This window comes from Falco cherrug, chromosome 16 (assembly GCF_023634085.1).
Source record: "Falco cherrug isolate bFalChe1 chromosome 16, bFalChe1.pri, whole genome shotgun sequence".
Classification (NCBI taxonomy): domain Eukaryota; kingdom Metazoa; phylum Chordata; class Aves; order Falconiformes; family Falconidae; genus Falco; species Falco cherrug.
Window position 1 is genome coordinate 6,309,921 of NC_073712.1, and position 16,520 is coordinate 6,326,440.

The 16,520-nt window shown below is 53.9% G+C and overlaps 2 protein-coding genes across 21 annotated transcripts in view; both read left to right on the plus strand.

Moving 5' to 3' along the window:
* NFASC (neurofascin) overlaps window positions 1–7,180 on the plus strand; it is a 97,127-nt gene extending 89,947 nt beyond the window's left edge. For all 20 annotated transcript variants that reach the window (XM_055728140.1, XM_055728138.1, XM_055728141.1 and 17 more), the window contains one exon: window positions 1,698–7,180. In XM_055728140.1, the coding sequence (XP_055584115.1) occupies window positions 1,698–1,929 (232 nt within the window). In that variant the 3' untranslated portion in view covers window positions 1,930–7,180. The remainder of the gene's footprint in view (window positions 1–1,697) is intronic.
* Window positions 7,181–11,411: 4,231 nt separating this feature from the next.
* The window catches only part of CNTN2 (contactin 2), a 30,009-nt gene continuing 24,900 nt past the window's right edge, over window positions 11,412–16,520 (plus strand). Inside the window, exon 1 of the mRNA XM_005447078.3 lies at window positions 11,412–11,567. The gene's annotated coding sequence lies outside the window, so the exon portion shown is untranslated. The remainder of the gene's footprint in view (window positions 11,568–16,520) is intronic.

The following is a 16,520-nucleotide window of genomic DNA, read 5'->3' on the forward strand; positions in this document are numbered from 1 at the left end:
TCAAGATGCTGATGAGTATCTGCTTCGCTCTCCTAATGCACTAACAGGATAAATAGTACTGGAGAGAGGTAAAACCAGGGGGCAGGTTCGGGAAGCGCATTGCCGGGGTGTTTGGTGCTGCAAACCCCCCGTTAGGGAAAATCTGGGTCTAGATTCAGCTTTAACTGAACCCCAAACTTTGGGAAAGGATATTGCAAATAAAGGGATCTGGGGTTTGCCACTCTCTACTCGGCATTTACTGGGCTTTCTAACTGCCAGTCCTGCTTGCAGACCGAATTCTCTTCCTCCTCCCCCCAGAAAGCAGCCTCTTTCAAAGCTAACAAGTTGTTTTTTATTGTGATGCCAAGTTAACAGGCCTCAAATATTGGTTTTGTATCATTGCTTAATTCACAAAGTGCTGATATAATGAAATACATTGGAAAGCTGCGTGTTGTACCGTGGGATACCAAATTCCTCTCCCACTGTAGAGAGCTGATGCTGGTAATTAAATGGCACGAGGGACATTTAATGCCTTCCCCAGCTGAAGAGCATTTTGCTCCCTGCCCCGAGCAAAGTGCTTCTTGTGCCTTTGCGGGATGCAAACACCTTCGTGTGGACACCGACTAGCAAAGGATGCGATCCAAGCCCGGTACTTCACTAAGTTTAAGAGAAATTAAGGAACAGAGTAGGGTGCCATGCTGGGGGGTGCGGGGAGTCTGGTGAGTCCTGAGCTAAACCAACAACAATAAAAAGCGAGGAATGGAGGTGGGAGGACAAATGTTTAAGATACATATGCTATACCTTTAGGAATATTACAGAATTTGCATGCTGCACATAAGATCAAACATGGGCTAAGGACTAGGTGATATGAAAATTATTTTTTATATACAGCACTCTCATCCTCCATGCAACGTTATCTATATTTATGACATACCAGCCTTTGCCCTCCAGAGAAAACAGCTTTTCCCTTTTTTTTATTTTTATTAAAAGGGTTTCTTTAAAGGGTTGGTTTTTTTTCCTGTGGGTCAGACTATTTATTTTTCAGTGACCTGGCTTAATTTTTCTAGTGAAAAAGAGAAAAGGATTAAGAACTGAGCAAACAACAAGCTCAGATGCTCAGAAATAAGCTTGGAAAGGTAAATTCCCATGAGTTTTGGTAACTGCACAGAACTTGGCATCCTACACATGCCCCCTTGCAGTGCTTTGAGAGCCCTCCCCATTGCATGTAGCTATCTAAACACCCGAGTGTGGCTTTTTGCAAGGAAATCTGGAAACAAACCTCACTAAACCAGGTTACATACCAAGGTTGGCTAAACTGCTAAGAGAAAGTAAAGAATATAAGCCAATGCAAGGAAAGGATATTTATAATGTACATCCAGTTGGACCGATCTAAGCATCGTCTGTAATATAGCTTTAAAAAAAAATAATAATTGCTTTCTAAAAAGAAAAAGCACGAAGGCTGGGCTTGCAGAAATACCCACCACAGCACCAAGTGCAGAGGCAGCTGTGGACCTCCCATGCGGAGGCTGCCTCCCCACCTTCAAGGTACGTGCCAGACGCACCACGACTTGCCGTCTGCCGTCAGAGCACCCCGCGTTTGAGGTCTCTGGTCAGTCTATTTGCACGCTGGATTTATTTTTGAATATCCAGACCTTGGGTGAAGGTTGTATGCCTCATTTCTCAACCCTTACTGTGTCTGTCTGTCTTCTGCTACCCAGCGATGAAGACAACAAACCCCTGCCAAACAGCCAGACTTCCTTGGACGGCACGATAAAGCAGCAGGAGAGTGACGATAGCTTGGTGGACTATGGAGAGGGGGGTGAAGGGCAGTTTAACGAGGATGGCTCCTTTATTGGCCAGTACACGGTGAAGAAGGACAAAGAGGAGACCGAAGGCAACGAGAGCTCGGAAGCCACCTCCCCCGTCAATGCTATCTACTCCTTGGCATAGCGCAACGCACTGAAACCACAAACAGCCTGCGGTGTTTGTAGTGGATGGGGGTTTAACAACAGCCGCCGCCGCCACTACCTCCAACAGAAACGTGTGAATGAAACCAACCAACAGCGACACACACACACAAAAAAAAAAAAAAAAAAAGGAAAAAGGAAAAAAAGAAAAAAAAATATCCAAGCAAACAGGCAGACCAGGTGGTTGCCAATGCCATCTTATCCTTAGCAAACAAGCGAACGGCAAGGACTCCCAGGGCGCGGATGGGTTGTAGCTGTAGCTGGAAGCTGGCTGAGCCAGAGGGTCTGGAGGAGGAGTGGGATGCTCGAGCTGCACCCCAGCTTCAGGGCTGGCCCCGGCACCCAGAGCCAGCCCGGCAGGGGCCACGCCGTGGGCTCGGCCACCCAGGCTCCCCGAGGCCCTTTCTGCTCTTTTGGGAGGAAGCTAATGATTCTTCTTTTTAATCTTTACAGGAAGGTTCCAGATAAGGGGGGGTGGGCAGTTTGGGGAGGGAAGAGGGGTGAGCAGGGCCTGGGCAGAGCAGCGTGCAAGGAGGAAAGTGGTGGATCTTTGGGTAGCGACACCACAGCACTGTATTCCCGAGCTGTCCATCCTCATGGCAGCACCTTGCCCACGGCCTCTCCCAAAGCAGTCAGCACCGCAACCTCCTTCCCGACAGATCAAGCAGCACCTATGCAGGGAAGAGCAGGTCCCCATCACCTCCCTTGGCACCATAACTTGCACCGGTGCTGAGGCTCTGCCGTCCATCCCCCTTGCAAAACCCATGAGGAGGTCACCCACCACCCCCACGGGGCTCTGGAGCATCCTCAGAGGACAAGAGGTTGCAAAAGAGCTTGTGGGATTTGTGGAAGGACAGTCAGGTGCCGCTCACCCTCCGAGCCCAGGATAACAGCATCGCTTGCCTGGGTAATGGCAGGCAAACCATGTTGGTTTAGTCTCTGCTTTGTAAGAATGTGGGGGGAAACAGCCCCCAGACCATGACTGCTTTCTTTTAAAGGCAACTCCGTAAGTCTTATGTAGCAAAGAGGGAGTGGAAGCAGGACCGGTACTAATATAGGATGAGGGGACCAGAAATCACTTATTTTAAATAAAAATTAAAATAAATCAAAGCCACCCGGTCAGGATGAGAAGCACCCCAGGGGATCAGGTGGAGGATCCCTCGCTATCGCCCTGCACCGCAGCTCCCGATCAGCAGCTGGAAGGTTCAGGGATGTGTGTCCCTCAGGAGACAGGGAAGGCACACGGCAGGACCTGAGGTCCACACCTTCCCCAGGCACCGGGGATGAGCCAGATCGACAGCGTTTTCCACTAAACTCCCCTCCTCATTTCTGACAGTGGCCTTTCCCCCCTCCATCAATCACCCTCAGCCAGACCCTTCCACAAGCAGCACCTGCACCCTGGGACCCCCCTCCTCTGTCTTATTTACATATCAAGACAACCCACGATTTAAGTTAACCCGTTAACACACTGTAACAACAACGCATCTCGGATAGGAGTGCTCCTTCACATGCCTTACACAGCTGCAAACTTCCCGTGAAGTTTAACAAACTGATACTATCCCCCCACCGCTTACGCGCCCCTAACGCGATGGTCTTCGATCCGCCAGACCAGTAGGAGTAGGATGCCTGGGCAGCTCTCCCAGCTGAGACAGCATGGAGCATCGTAGAAGGTAGAGTTTGATAACAGACCGTACTTAGTGGCCAACGCCGTGTTTATTCTCCCACTTCCTGCACTTTTGAAACCAAAGGTACCTTCGCTGAGAGAGATGGGATTTCTTCAGACCGTTTCACAGACGGCAAACGACGTTAGGATGGATTTTTCTTTCATTTCTTTTTCTAAGGAGGATGGTTTTGTTCAGCATAATGGATTAAATGCAATAGGACTAATGCAATTATTCTTTTAGCTTTCAAGCTGGTTTGCTATGAAGACATATCGCTAACACGAATACTTCTACTAATACGGATTGTCGAGATGGACTTTGCCACATTCTTTAAGCTGCTAATGGCACAACTATCCTGCGCTTCGGGGCAGAGCCCGGACCCGGTCAGCACCTGCTGCTGGATCACACAGAGAAAACAGGAGAGAGCTGGATGCACACCAAACGGCGAAGGAGTGACACGCACCGTGTGAGCAGAGGAGGGTTTTGGCTGGTGTTAACATACAGAGCCCCCTCCTAAAGCGAGGGGAGCGCCTGCCACCCCAGGGCAGGCAGCACAGGGATGTCCCTTCTCCACTGCACAGGAACCCACCTGCCAGGGTCCTCCATCCACATCATCTTACACAGCAGGAGCCACACATCTTGCTCTGGTACCATCAGCTTAAATGCGTTCATACACCAAGCCTATTTCTACCGCTGCCGCTCGCCACTGACCCAGTTTAAGGAGAGCATCTCCCAGCCCGTTCCCAGGACACGCAGCAGTTGCATTGGGTTTTTAAGCAAACACACCAGGCCAAATGTAACGCAGCCCTCGGTCACGGGGTAATCGCTTCCCAAGCCTATGGCTGTCCTTACAACGCTGAGTTTGCCCAACTCCTTGCCCAAGCGCTGGTGGAAAGGAGACCAAGAAACTACAGCCTCCACTGTGGAAAAGCCTCTGCTGCCAGAGCTGGGCACCTTCACTCACACCCAGCACACCAGACCCTCACTGCTTTGTGGACCAACCGCTAACAGGGACCACGAGACCCTCGGCTACCACGCAACCCCTCCAAACCTCAAGCAAGTGGGTCAGGCGTTACTGGAAGCAGGGCGGTCCCTGCCATGTATCTGTATCACGTGCCATTTGTATTAAAGCCTGTATTTCTGTCTTGTCATTAACCACCATTTCACTGAGCAAACATCTTAGCATCCGTTTGGAAACGAAGTGTTTCACCCCATAGCTGTGCCCCACGGTGTGCCTTGGCTATCAGGGAGGGAAGCAGCTGGGCTCAGGCCAGCCAGTCCTCCTCTTGCCCCAGAAAAGTCTTGCAAAACATTGGAGTCCTACCGCCACGTTACTTGAAGTAACCAGAAAAGAAAGGAGACATCTGCCGAGAGCCTGGCAGACGAACGGCTCAGTGTAAGTTACGTGTAGCCTTGTATTAGCTGGGTGTCAATACTACTCAAAAAATTGTAAGGCGTAGTACAAATTTGCCTCAAATTTCTTTGAGGCTTCCCCTAGAGCTTTGGAGCCCAAAGAAAATTCTCACCACATTCAAAACTCACCCTGAGCTTAACAGTTTTTACTCCCGTTAATGAAGAGCCAGTAGCCGTTTGCATGTGCAGTTCCCGTGTCGCGGGGAGCGAAGCCCTCCCTTGCTCTGAGCACCAAAACCACCGCAGCCCCCCAGGAACAGCCAGGGCCAGGCTGCACCCACTCGGGCATCACTGCGCGAGCGCCCTTTGAGCACCAGGAGATGGATGGAGACCCTGCACGAGGACCGGTGGTGCCGAGGGGGTCTTGCCCACCTGCCTCTGCCTGTTCGGGTGCGTGCTGTGCCAGCGATTGTGTCTGCCTGTCCCCAGTGTCACCCCACAGGGGCAGCTTTGCTTCTTCATCCCCAGCTGTCCCTCTCCGGAGGGGATGGGCCAGTCACCTTGTCTCCTGCCACCTATAGCATAGCCCCCAGGATTAGCAGAGATGCTTGGGAGAACCGTCTGTCAGCCCCTCCTAAGGGGTCGGTCCCCATCGCAGGGGTGACCGTCCCCATCACAAGGGTGACCATCCCTCCCTGGCATCTGCACAGCCTCTCTGGAACAGGGCACACTTTCACCTTTTCTTTTCCAGAAGATATATCTTCACAAAGAATTTAAATTAGGGGCCAACAATAAATTAATAAATCAATAAATAAATAAGGAGAGAGAGAGACGAGCCAAACCCCAAATCACGTGCTGTCTGAAAGCAGGGAAAAAGCAGTTTGGGTCCAACTCTCAACTTGCAAATTTGAGCCTGTTTCCAAAACGGTCTGAGCCAAACCCTCGTCCATGGTCTGGAGACGGAGCCAGACTCTGCTGGCCGCACCTGAGCGCAGGACACAGCCTGCCCCTCTCCCACACGCAGCCCTTTGCTACTCGGAGCCCTGCGTGTGTGCAGCACCTGATACGAACCAAGTGCAAGCGTGGGATACGAGAGGACACGCTGTGTTTACACAGTCTTGAGGCTGCTGCTATTCTCCCCGAAGTGATGTTGCAGTAAGAGCCAGAAAAGCAGCAGGAAAAAAATTGAGTTTTGGTATAAGCCCTGAAATCCTGCTCATAGAAACCCCAACCGTCTGTCCCGTCTGGACACCAGGTCGCGACACCCCCTGCCAGCATTGCCTTCTCGCAGATGACAGACCCCAAGTCCGTGTGTAACAAGTCACTCCTGACCCGAGACATCGCCCTGGCACCGAGGGGCCGCAGCTCCTGCTGCCATCACACCGGAGGAGCAGGATGGGGGCGAGGGCAGAGCCGCGCAGCATCGTCCATCGCCGGAGCCGTGCCTTACCTGGCATGCAGCGCTCACTCCATCTGTACCACCAGCTGTCCTGGCAGGTCCCCACGCCTCTCCTCGGTGCACAGGTCCCAGCAGAGCTGCGAATTCAACCTGCAATGTAACGTCCATGTACCAGGCTTAATTGTGTACTAGCAGCCAATGATTTCAGTTAAGCAATAAACAAACCTTGTAAAAAAAAAAAAAAACAAAAAAAACAAAAAACCACAACAACAGGAAAAAAAAACCAACCACGTTCTATTTCTTGCACTAAGACCAGTTTTATTAACAAGAATAACGATGCTTTTCTGGTCCTAAGAAAATAACCCACCGCATCAGTAGCTCACCCTTGCCCAGCAGTGCCCACCTCTCCATGTCCTTCCTGAGTGGGCATCGGGCTTTGGTTGTCAAACGCAGTCTAAACCCCGTGTCAAACCCACAAAACAGACTCCATCCTTCACAGTACGGAGTTTTAAATGTTCGTTCCTCCCGCTCACATCGGAAAGAAAGTATTGTACCATTTTGTTTTTCTTTAATTTGTAAATATATCGCAATCCATCCATCCTCTCTGTAAAACCTGCTGGTTGTTCTAAAGTATTCTATGTATTTATTTGCCTTTTTTTTTAAAGCAAAAAACAACACCTTTGCGATAACCCACTTGTTCCAATGAGAAATGTATAGCTGAAGCTGTAAAATTAACAGTTTACAGCGAGAAGATTTATGGACTACAGAAAAAAATGTTTAATATAAGGACTTATAAACCGACTGCATGAGAGATGAAAGAAGGCCAAAATACTCAGATATCATTTTTTTGAATCACTGTAAAAAGAAAAGACTGGATTTTTTTGTATAGAGAACACTAAACATATAATAAAACATTGTTCAAAACTCACACTAAGCCTGCAATTAATTTCCGTTGGCTTTCCAAAGGTAAAAGCCGCGGCCACTGCACACCCCCCAAACCAGCACTGGGTGAGCGCTCGCCAAACGCAGCCCTTCACCTGCAAAACCGTGCGGGTCCCCAGCATCCCCCCGCTTCACAGCCCGCCCCAGGAGGGGAAGCTGCTCCATAGGCTGCTCCCCCAAAACCCTCCGAGGGGGAAGCATTGCCCAGCCCGAACACCACTGCAGAGATGCAGCGCAGGGCTTCTGCTGGAGAAAATTTGACCGAGTCGTTCAAAAACCTCAGCATCTTCTTCGCTACCCTGCAAGACTGTTTTGTTAGTCCTTGGTTTATCTGGGCAAAGCAGCACAAGCTCTGGGCCAGAGCTGGCCGCAATAAGGCACCAGGGATGCTTTGTTTTCAGAAGCATCGCCCAACAGCCAGGTGCAGAGCTCAGCTCAGCGCAGGACTGCACGGTTGGACTCCATGATCTTAAAGGTCTGTTCCAACCTAAACAATCCCATGAAAGCAGCAGCCAGGGTGGTGGAAAGGGAGAAAACCCTCCAGCACAGCCCTCCACCCTCCAGCTCGTCTCATCTGTGGGCTCAGGGCAGAGAGGACAGTTCCCAAAGCCTGTGCAAGCTCAGTGCAGCAGCTCCTGCGTTTACAAGAGGTTGCAGAAAGGGTCTGGGGAGCAGCAGGTCTCCACTCTTGTTGCACCCCAGCAGGTTGCAGGGATGACCTGGCCCCGGCAGGGCAGCTCTCCCCACAAGTATTTTACAGCCCCTCTGCTCTGGGTGCTCTGACATCTCCCACCCACAGCCAGATCTGCTCAGCTGCATTAAACAGCATTAATACCTTGTTCATTAAAACCCGGTAGAGGCTGAAAGCTGGGAGCAGCTCAAAGTGCTGGGACAAGACCATCAGAGGGATGCCGGGTGAATGGGGTGAGAGCAGCGACCCAGGCAGGGATGCACAGCACCGGCACATCTCGCTGCACATCACCCTTCCAGGTGCAGAGCCCAGCCAGCACAACGGTGCCTGATGGGTGGGTGGGCTGGCAGCCCCCAGGCCAGGCAGCACCAGGCAGGGCACCCACCACAGGGAGGAGAGCCCAGTCTCCCAAGAGACAGACCACACTACTGGGATTTCAGCCGATGCCCTGTTTGACGTCTGTCTTCCAGGGGAGAGCTGTGAAAGTTGGAGTTTAACTTCCCTCCTAGCTGTCAACAGGGTTTTCAATAATTGCACACAGCTGCCAGCCCACCAGGAGCATTAGGGGAACCCCCCAGAGCAGCACTGTCTGCTCCCAGCAACCCGGCCAGGAGCGCATCGCTCCTCGCAAAGCCCTCACTGACCATCTCAGAGGCCAGTGAGGCCTCGGTGTGGGCAACGGTATCCTTTCCAGTGGGGAAACTGAGGCACAAAGGAGCAATGGCTGCCCCGTTACCTGGACATACTTGTGATGCTGGCTTGGCACGTTTGAGATTTGCAGCTCTGCACCCTTGCCATGCCGGCTGCAGCACGAACACCCTTTGGAAGCACGCGATGGCCGCTGGAGAAAAAAGCCCTCATGGCCCAGCAAACACACAGGAGCACCAGCCAGGGCTTAACCCTACTCCCCTCCCAATCCCGACCCAGCACATCCCAGCAGATGAGAGCGATGCCTGCCCCCGGGGCCAATCCTGCACTCCCCAGCCTTTCCTGCCCCCGAGGCTCTGAAGTGCTCTTACAGAGGCTCCCTGGTGCAAAGCCTTGACGAGAATGGGCTGAAGGAAAGGGGAAAAAAAGCAGAGCCTATTTGGCTAATGAAGATGTAATTGCTGCGGCCCTCGCTAATAGGATGAAAGTATTAGTGCTTCCTACTCCAGTGCCACAGCAGGGACTTCATCCACCCCCTCCACACTGCTTACTTGAACGGCAGTGAGAAAAATCCAAAAAGCACCTTTTGCCCAACGTAGGAGACCTCCCCAGTGCAGACCAGCAACGGGGACACCAGCCACCCCCAGCCCCTGCCCCAAGGAAGGACGGGTAAGGAGTCGCACTTGGCTGTTGATGCAGAAATTCAAGGTAGCTGGAACCCAAGGGCCCCTCCGATCCCTCAGTCACCATTTCCCACTGCCCAGATCCACGGGAACCACCGGGGCCCAAGGCAGCCTCACACAGGGCTGCGCAGGCGGCTGCTCCATCATTCCCATCGGTTTTTATCATCCAGGAGCAAGCACCAATGGACCCATCCTCATCCTCATGATCGATACAGGGGGAGACATGCAGGCATTAGTGCTCGTCCCTTTTTATGGCACGATAATGACACCCATATCTTCCCTGACCTCTGCCTGCCTGGACGGGTGGCAGGGCTGGATCAATGCCGACAGACTGCCTCCAATTACCCTCCTCCTCCTCGGAGAGGCAGCTCCAGCCTACTGCCCATTACCATAGCCAAGAGCCATCCGGTGCCGGCACTGGGAATATCCAAGGGAGCCCTTACAGAGCTGCTTCCTCCCCCAGCACTGTCGCCGCAGTCTCAGTACATGTCTGCCCCAGGACGAACACCCAAGAGGTCACCAATGCCCTTGTCACCTGAGGAGAGACCCCCGGAGAGCTGCTGAGAGCAGAGACACAGAGGAGAGGGGCAGAGGGCAGGTCCCCCTCCCTCCACTGGGGATGGGGCTGGGATCCTCTCTTGGGTTTCCCTTCGTTAATCCTTTTGCCAGCCGTCAGGATTCAGCCCTGTTCTTCCTTTCTGTCCACCAAAAGTGTCTGCTGTCCCAGGCGAGGGCTGTGGCCGGTTTCTCCCAACCTCACCCCAAAACGGCAGCAGGGAGCAGAAAACGGAGCAAACTGGGCAAGGGGAAGGGAGACGGGACCGGCAACGCGCTCCACTCCACCAGGCACTCTCCTGCCTGCACCCACTTGCTGGAGGAGCCTAGACCACTGGAGCTGTGCCAATCAATAGAGATACTGATGCCTTAATTACTCCTCTGTAATTGCAGGCCATTAACCTGTGGACAGCCCCAGCGCCCATTGATCTCCTTACATCATTAACAGGTCTGGGCTGGAGCTGGGAGGGATGGAGAGTGCAGGGTGGTCGCTGCCACGCTCCCGAATCCTCCGCTTCCCATCGCACAGCCTGGCAGCGACCTGCCCACCGGCGAACCCCCGCACCACGGGGGCCCTTCGCACCTCAGCTTGCTCAGCAGCATCTCTTTCCCCCAAACCTCAGTGCCTGCAGGATAGCATGGGGGAGGTCCTGGAGCATCCCCCGGCACACCTTACAGCGTCGCTCCACCCAGACAGACCTCCCTCAGCAGTCAGAAAACAGCAAAGATCTCACGGTTGCAAATATTCACCGGGCAGGGCTCTGCGCGCCGCCTCGCAAGGGGCACAGCTCCTCTTTGCAGAGCACTGACAATGCAGGCAAGCCCAGTCCTAAGCCCCTCGGACCACCGCAACAGCCAAAAGTGGCTCCAGCACCCCAAAACCCCAAGCCAACCCAGGCTGCCAGCCCCGTGTCCCCTGGCTGAGCGTCGTGCAGAGCCACTCGCTCGGTCACATGCGAGGAAACCCCATCCTCCCCGTGCGGCACAGTCGGGTACCACCTATGACAGCCACGCTCGGCTCAGTGGAGCATCCCAACATTCTGCTGTGAACCCATCTCCCTAGCACGCGGATAAGCCTGGTTACGTGGGTATACATTTAGATGGATTTATTTAGGCACGGAGGTGTGCATATATACAGACACATGCACACGCTGCACAGAGGTGGGTATCCCTGCCGAGACACCCCCAGCTGAGGCTAATCCCTTTCCTGCTTCCACCCCACAGACACAGGCTCAGACCCCCGCTGGGTCCCCCAGCTGCCCCCCCAGGCCTACACCTGCTCCAGCCCCAGGGACTGGGGGGGAGCCGGCGGCGATCGGTGCGGATGAGGGGTTTCTGCTGGGGACTGGTGGGAGCAGCAGCCAGGGAGGCTGAGGAAGGGCATGAATTATGCATGATGCTGCAAGTCGCTCTGCCTCCCTGACTGGTCCTTGGACTGTGGCAAGTGAGGTAAAGGCAGAGGGAAAAAAATACCCTCTCCAGGGACCAGCGTGGTGGTTGGCAGCGAGCGAGGGAGCGCGCACGCAAGGAGGGAGGAGAGGGAGGAGCACATCCTAATGCAGAGATGCTGCAGTGGCTTTGGGCACACACATCCACACTCGGGCAGGCACCAGCCGAGCACTGCCTCGCAGCCCAGCCGCCGGCAGCCGCGGAGCCCCAGCTCATGCACACGCATCCATCCCGCACAAGGTAAGCGCCTTCGTCCTCCGGCCAAGAGGGAAGAAGGAGGCTCCGGGTTTCAGGGCACCATTCCCCATCAGAGCCAACCTGCGGGCGTGCTCGCCTTTGCTCTGGCAGGAGAGAACCTGCCAGATCCCACTCACCTCCGGCAGGGATGGGGAGGCAGGGGCAGGGGGCTGGTTTGGGCATTTCTCGGCGGGTGATGGCTTTGCAGGCGATGCAGGCTCTGCCTGCGCTGGAGAGGAGCCGGGGGTGGAGTTGGAAGGAAGGGGGGGCGACGGCTGTGTCACTTGTGGCAGGGGCTGAGCGGCCGAGGTCGACACGGCTGTCAGCAGAAATGTCTCTTATGGAATACGTCTGGGAGTATTTTTATTATTATTTATTACTATTGTGCTTTTTCCTGGTGCGTTCTGGCTAGAGGCACTTTGAGAGCCTGCTCGTGGGGTCAGGCATCTCGAACGTGGCGCCTGGGAGAGGTGGGGGGGCTGGCAGAGCTTTTGCTGCACAAAACTACTTCAGCACCACCAGCACAGGCTGTCAGAGCCCAGAGCAGCCCAGGAGACCCCAGTTCCCACTGCAGGGAGGGAGGATGAGGAAGACTGTGGCGTCCCAAGTCCCTTCCCTAGGCACCCCCCGTGAGGGCAGATCCCAAGTGAGAGGTGGGAGACGGGGCTGCTCCAGGCTCACGGGGTATTTGCTGTGTCTGAGGCTGGCCGGGGTTTTGCAGCGTCTCAGGGCAGCGGGGAGCCAGAGGGGCTCAGTGCAAAGTCACGGCCGAGAGCTTGCCCACCCCAGGGTGGGCACGGGGAGGCACCGGCAGGCAGGGCACCGCTTTGCTCCTTCCCACTCGCAGCGGGACGGATGCTCGGATGGGGAAGCAGCCGGTGGCAGGGCGGGCTGGGCTGTGCTGCACAGGGCTCCAGTCCCAAAACTTCCCGAGCTCCCTCCTCCCTTTGCATCTCACCCATGCTGGCCCACTGACACCCCCAGGCTTGCACCACTCCCACGAGCCTCAGCATTATTTTTCTGGCCAGACTGGGCAGTATTCATGAGAGATTGTCATCTCTCCAAGGAAACACTAGTTGCTTTGAGGATGGGAGGCAGCAGCCTCTACATCCAAGAGCTGGGAGCAGCCAGAGCCCTCCCCAGCACAACCCCGGCCCAGGGCTTTAGCCAAACCCTGAGAACATCTCTTGCTTCTCCCTGGCCATCTCCAGGCACGTCCACAACAAGCTCTGGGGATACAAAGCTGAAGCACAGGCTCTTGCATGAGATTTAAGAGCAGCTTTGCATCCACAGATGAACCTCTCAAGGCCATGTATTGGGTACTGAGCACACCTGTCAGCAACACCACCAACCCCAAAAGCTGCTTACTTCGCTACTACAAGAAAGTCCCAAACTTTCTAGAAATAACTGTACTTTCCAGGGGTAGATTAGAATTACCCAAGACTAAAGAAAAGAAAGAATGAGAGGGTCATGCCAAGACCGGCTGCACACCCTCCCTGGAGCGCAAGCAGATTGAGACAAAGGGATGCGAACGCTCTTCTCCATCACCTGATCAATTACTATCAAACAGAGCAACCACGACTTCTGTCACTCAAAATACCTGCAGAGAATTTAATGACCTGCGTTACTATCTTGCCTGCAGCCTTACCACAAGCAAATCACAAAAGGCAGAGAACCCAACCATGTCATTAGGGAGCTATTTCACACACACGCCCCAGACGCACCTAAATGCGGTGCATGGAAGGTCTGGCCCATAGAGCTGGGAGCCCACGTGGAGACTGAGCTCACGTACATTAAACAGCCCGGCTGTTCAGCCACTCTGCATGCTTTATGTGTGTCCAAAATCCAAATTATCCAGGAAAAGTCATGGGCCCCAATGAGAGGCGGATATCTCCCCGTGTTCCTCAGTGCCTCCTCCCTCCGGCACCCCCTGCAAGCCCCACGGTCTCCTGTAGCACTTTGTCTACTTGCAGTGGCCACAACCCCAACCCTTGAGATTTTGCCTTGAAGGTGCTGGGCACGCAGCAAACCCAGGCAGTCATGGAACACCTCACATCCCGAGGGAGCCTCCTGACAGCTTCCCAGCCGAGTAGTTCAGGGCTGTGGGAACCAGAGAGCCCCAGGCTCAGCACCCACAGGGCTGGCTCCCAGCACCAGGCTCACCCATGCTGGCCAGCCCGGAGCACTGCCCCTCTGCTCAGGGATGAGTTTTGCTCCGTTTCATGGAGACTGGTTTAACGCAGCACTGCCTGTAGTTATCCTGCACAGCTGGATGCACATCCCTCTCCTTCCTAAATCAGTGTCACACACTAGAGCCCTGCATTCCAGGGATGAGGAACCGCAGATGCCCAGGAAGATTTTGAGATGGGCTCACGGCAATCCTGGAAGCCCAGGGCTCTGCATCGCTGCACACATCCCCAGCACACCAGGTCGGCTGTCATACAAACACATGCACCACGCAGGAAACCCCAGCACTGACCAGGGGATTCCAGAGGTGCTGTTAAAGTGCAGATACACAGAAAGAGGCTAGAGAGGCTTACTCAGTCCTTTAAGAGTCAAAAAGCATAGATGAAAGGGAAGAAACTTTATTAAAATCTGCTGTGATAGGCTGCATCAGGCTCCTTCTAGACACTTTCTGTCTTCTCCTCACACTAGATGTCTTTGGATGCTTGTGGAGCTGTAGGGAAGGAAAAGGTCTCAGCGGACAAGGAAGCAAAGCCCACTCTCAAACGACACAAAAGCTCCTTCCTTGAACCCAAAATGTTTTCTTCTCCCTGGCAAACACTCTCGGTCCCACTGCCACAACGCAGCTGTAGCATCCAGGATTTTACCAGAGGGATGTTCAGCACAAGTGAGATGTCCCAAGACCTCAGGGAGCACAAGAGGTATCCAACCCTACAGCTGCTTGTGAAATACTGAACCCAGCCCCCCTCAGCAGCCTAGGTCCTAAATTAATACATGTATTATTTATTGTACAGCCTGTAGAGCTGTCAGTCCTGCACCGGAGAGTCATAAAACAGGGAGCCTCCATGGAGGAAGGAAGGGGGATAGATGTTTTGTGCTGGTTCTTGCTTGTTTGTATAGAGAAGAGAGCAGCTTGGCGCTATTTGGAGACTGAATACCAAAACCGCTTTAGCAAAGCCAGGTGAGAAGGTTGGACACAGGGATGATTCCTTCCAAGAAGCAAAATATGACACCATTGCAGAGGAAACCCTAACCTTCTCCTAGGAGGGAGAGGATTTTAGCACCATTTCACTGAAGCTCCCTCCGCCTGGGGATAGGGCACCCCCCAGCATGGCCAGCACAAGCACCAGCAGTGCTGAGGGGCTCTGTGAGGCTGGGGCAAATGCCTGGTGCCATGCACGACCCCCCCACCCCCATCCCCCACCCCCAGGAAGGCTCTTGCTGCTGGCATGACTTTACCCAGCGACACAAACAGGGCAGCCAGCACCAGTGCCGGTGTGACAGGCTGGTGGGTGTTAGGGCTTCCCCATATAACACATCACCTTCCCGCGTTAGCCAGAAGGTTTCCCAAGCTCTGCACTTGTTTTTCCTTGCTAAAGCCTCTCCCCAGGACCAGCTCCTGCCAAGCTATTTACCAGGCAGCAGAAGGGAGGGGATGGAGCCAGGCTCTGTCGCAGGTAGGGAGCTATTTATACCGGTGCCACATCAAAGAGTTTCTGCTGCTGACGACACGGTAGCACTTATCGCAGAAAGTGGGTGGGTTTGCGAGGCTGGAAGCTCTGTGGATGTCCCAGGGTTTAGGTAGAGCTCCCCACAGCTCAGCTGTGCGTGCTCAACGCGTGGTGCCGCGCTGCAAGAGGAAAGGAAAACCTGCAGTGTGAAGCTTTATTTCGGAGTTTTATTTTGGGGAGGGGATAGCAGCACTCGCAGTCAGACTTCAGCTCCCGTCCCCTCTGCCAGCATTCAGCCCACCTCAGCATCCCCTCCCGGGCAACCTCAGATTAATAACTTGCATTTCCTAAGCAAAGTGGTTGCAAGGTTGTGCTCAGCTGTGCTTGGACTGGTTTGCAATGCAGCGATTTTGCAGGGGAGTGCCTGTAAGAAGGGCACCATATTTGTAACTTTAGCAACTGTAATCAGGGTGTTAACCAGGATTTCAGGCAGACATCTCTCAAACACCCCATGTGCTAAACTGGAGTCACTTGTGGCCTTGTTTTCAAAGACTTTAAGCATCCTTCCAGCTGCTATCAACTCAGGATATTGATTGAAATACAAGTCTTCAGGGAGAGCTTAGGAGCTGCATGCTGGCAGTCTCGGTCAAACACCAGGCTCATACCCAGCCTGCAAGGCAGTGGGCAACTTGCAGCGAAACCCCCTCCCCAGTAAAGCCTCCATGGGAAGGTCTCCTGGCTGTTTCTGTTTGTCTCCTTTGCTCTCTGACACACTGTGCTGGTCCCCATGGCATTTCCCTGGGGCTGAGCTGCTGCTGCAGCCACCCTGGCAACGCTACCTGTGGACCTCAAGGTCTTGCCTGGAGGTGACATGAGTCTGGTCCAGCTCCTCCGGGTCAGTCCCACCAAACGCTTCACCTCCAAAACCCTGAGGATTTACCAAGAGCTTATTGCAGCAGAGCAGAGGATCACGCAGCTCAGGCTGCAGTCCCACCACCCCAAGGCACTAAGGTGCAGCCAGAGATGGGATCTGGCCAGTTCAGGGAAGGAAAACAAAAAAACAACAAAAACCAACAAAAAAAGCACTAACTGCAAAGCTCAGACCTAGAGTTCAGACTGCACAACAGAACAGAACAGCGATAAAGGTCCACTTAATGTCACCCCTTTCATCACGGCTAGGTTTCAGCTCTGCAGTCACTCCCCTCCCAGAGCCACCAGTCCCGAGCGCTGTGGACACCCCCAGCCCGTGCCTCTGGGCTGAACCCCAGTCCCGGCTTTGTCTCTTGCACAAAGAGGGGCTGAGCTGGGCACAAGCACAGGG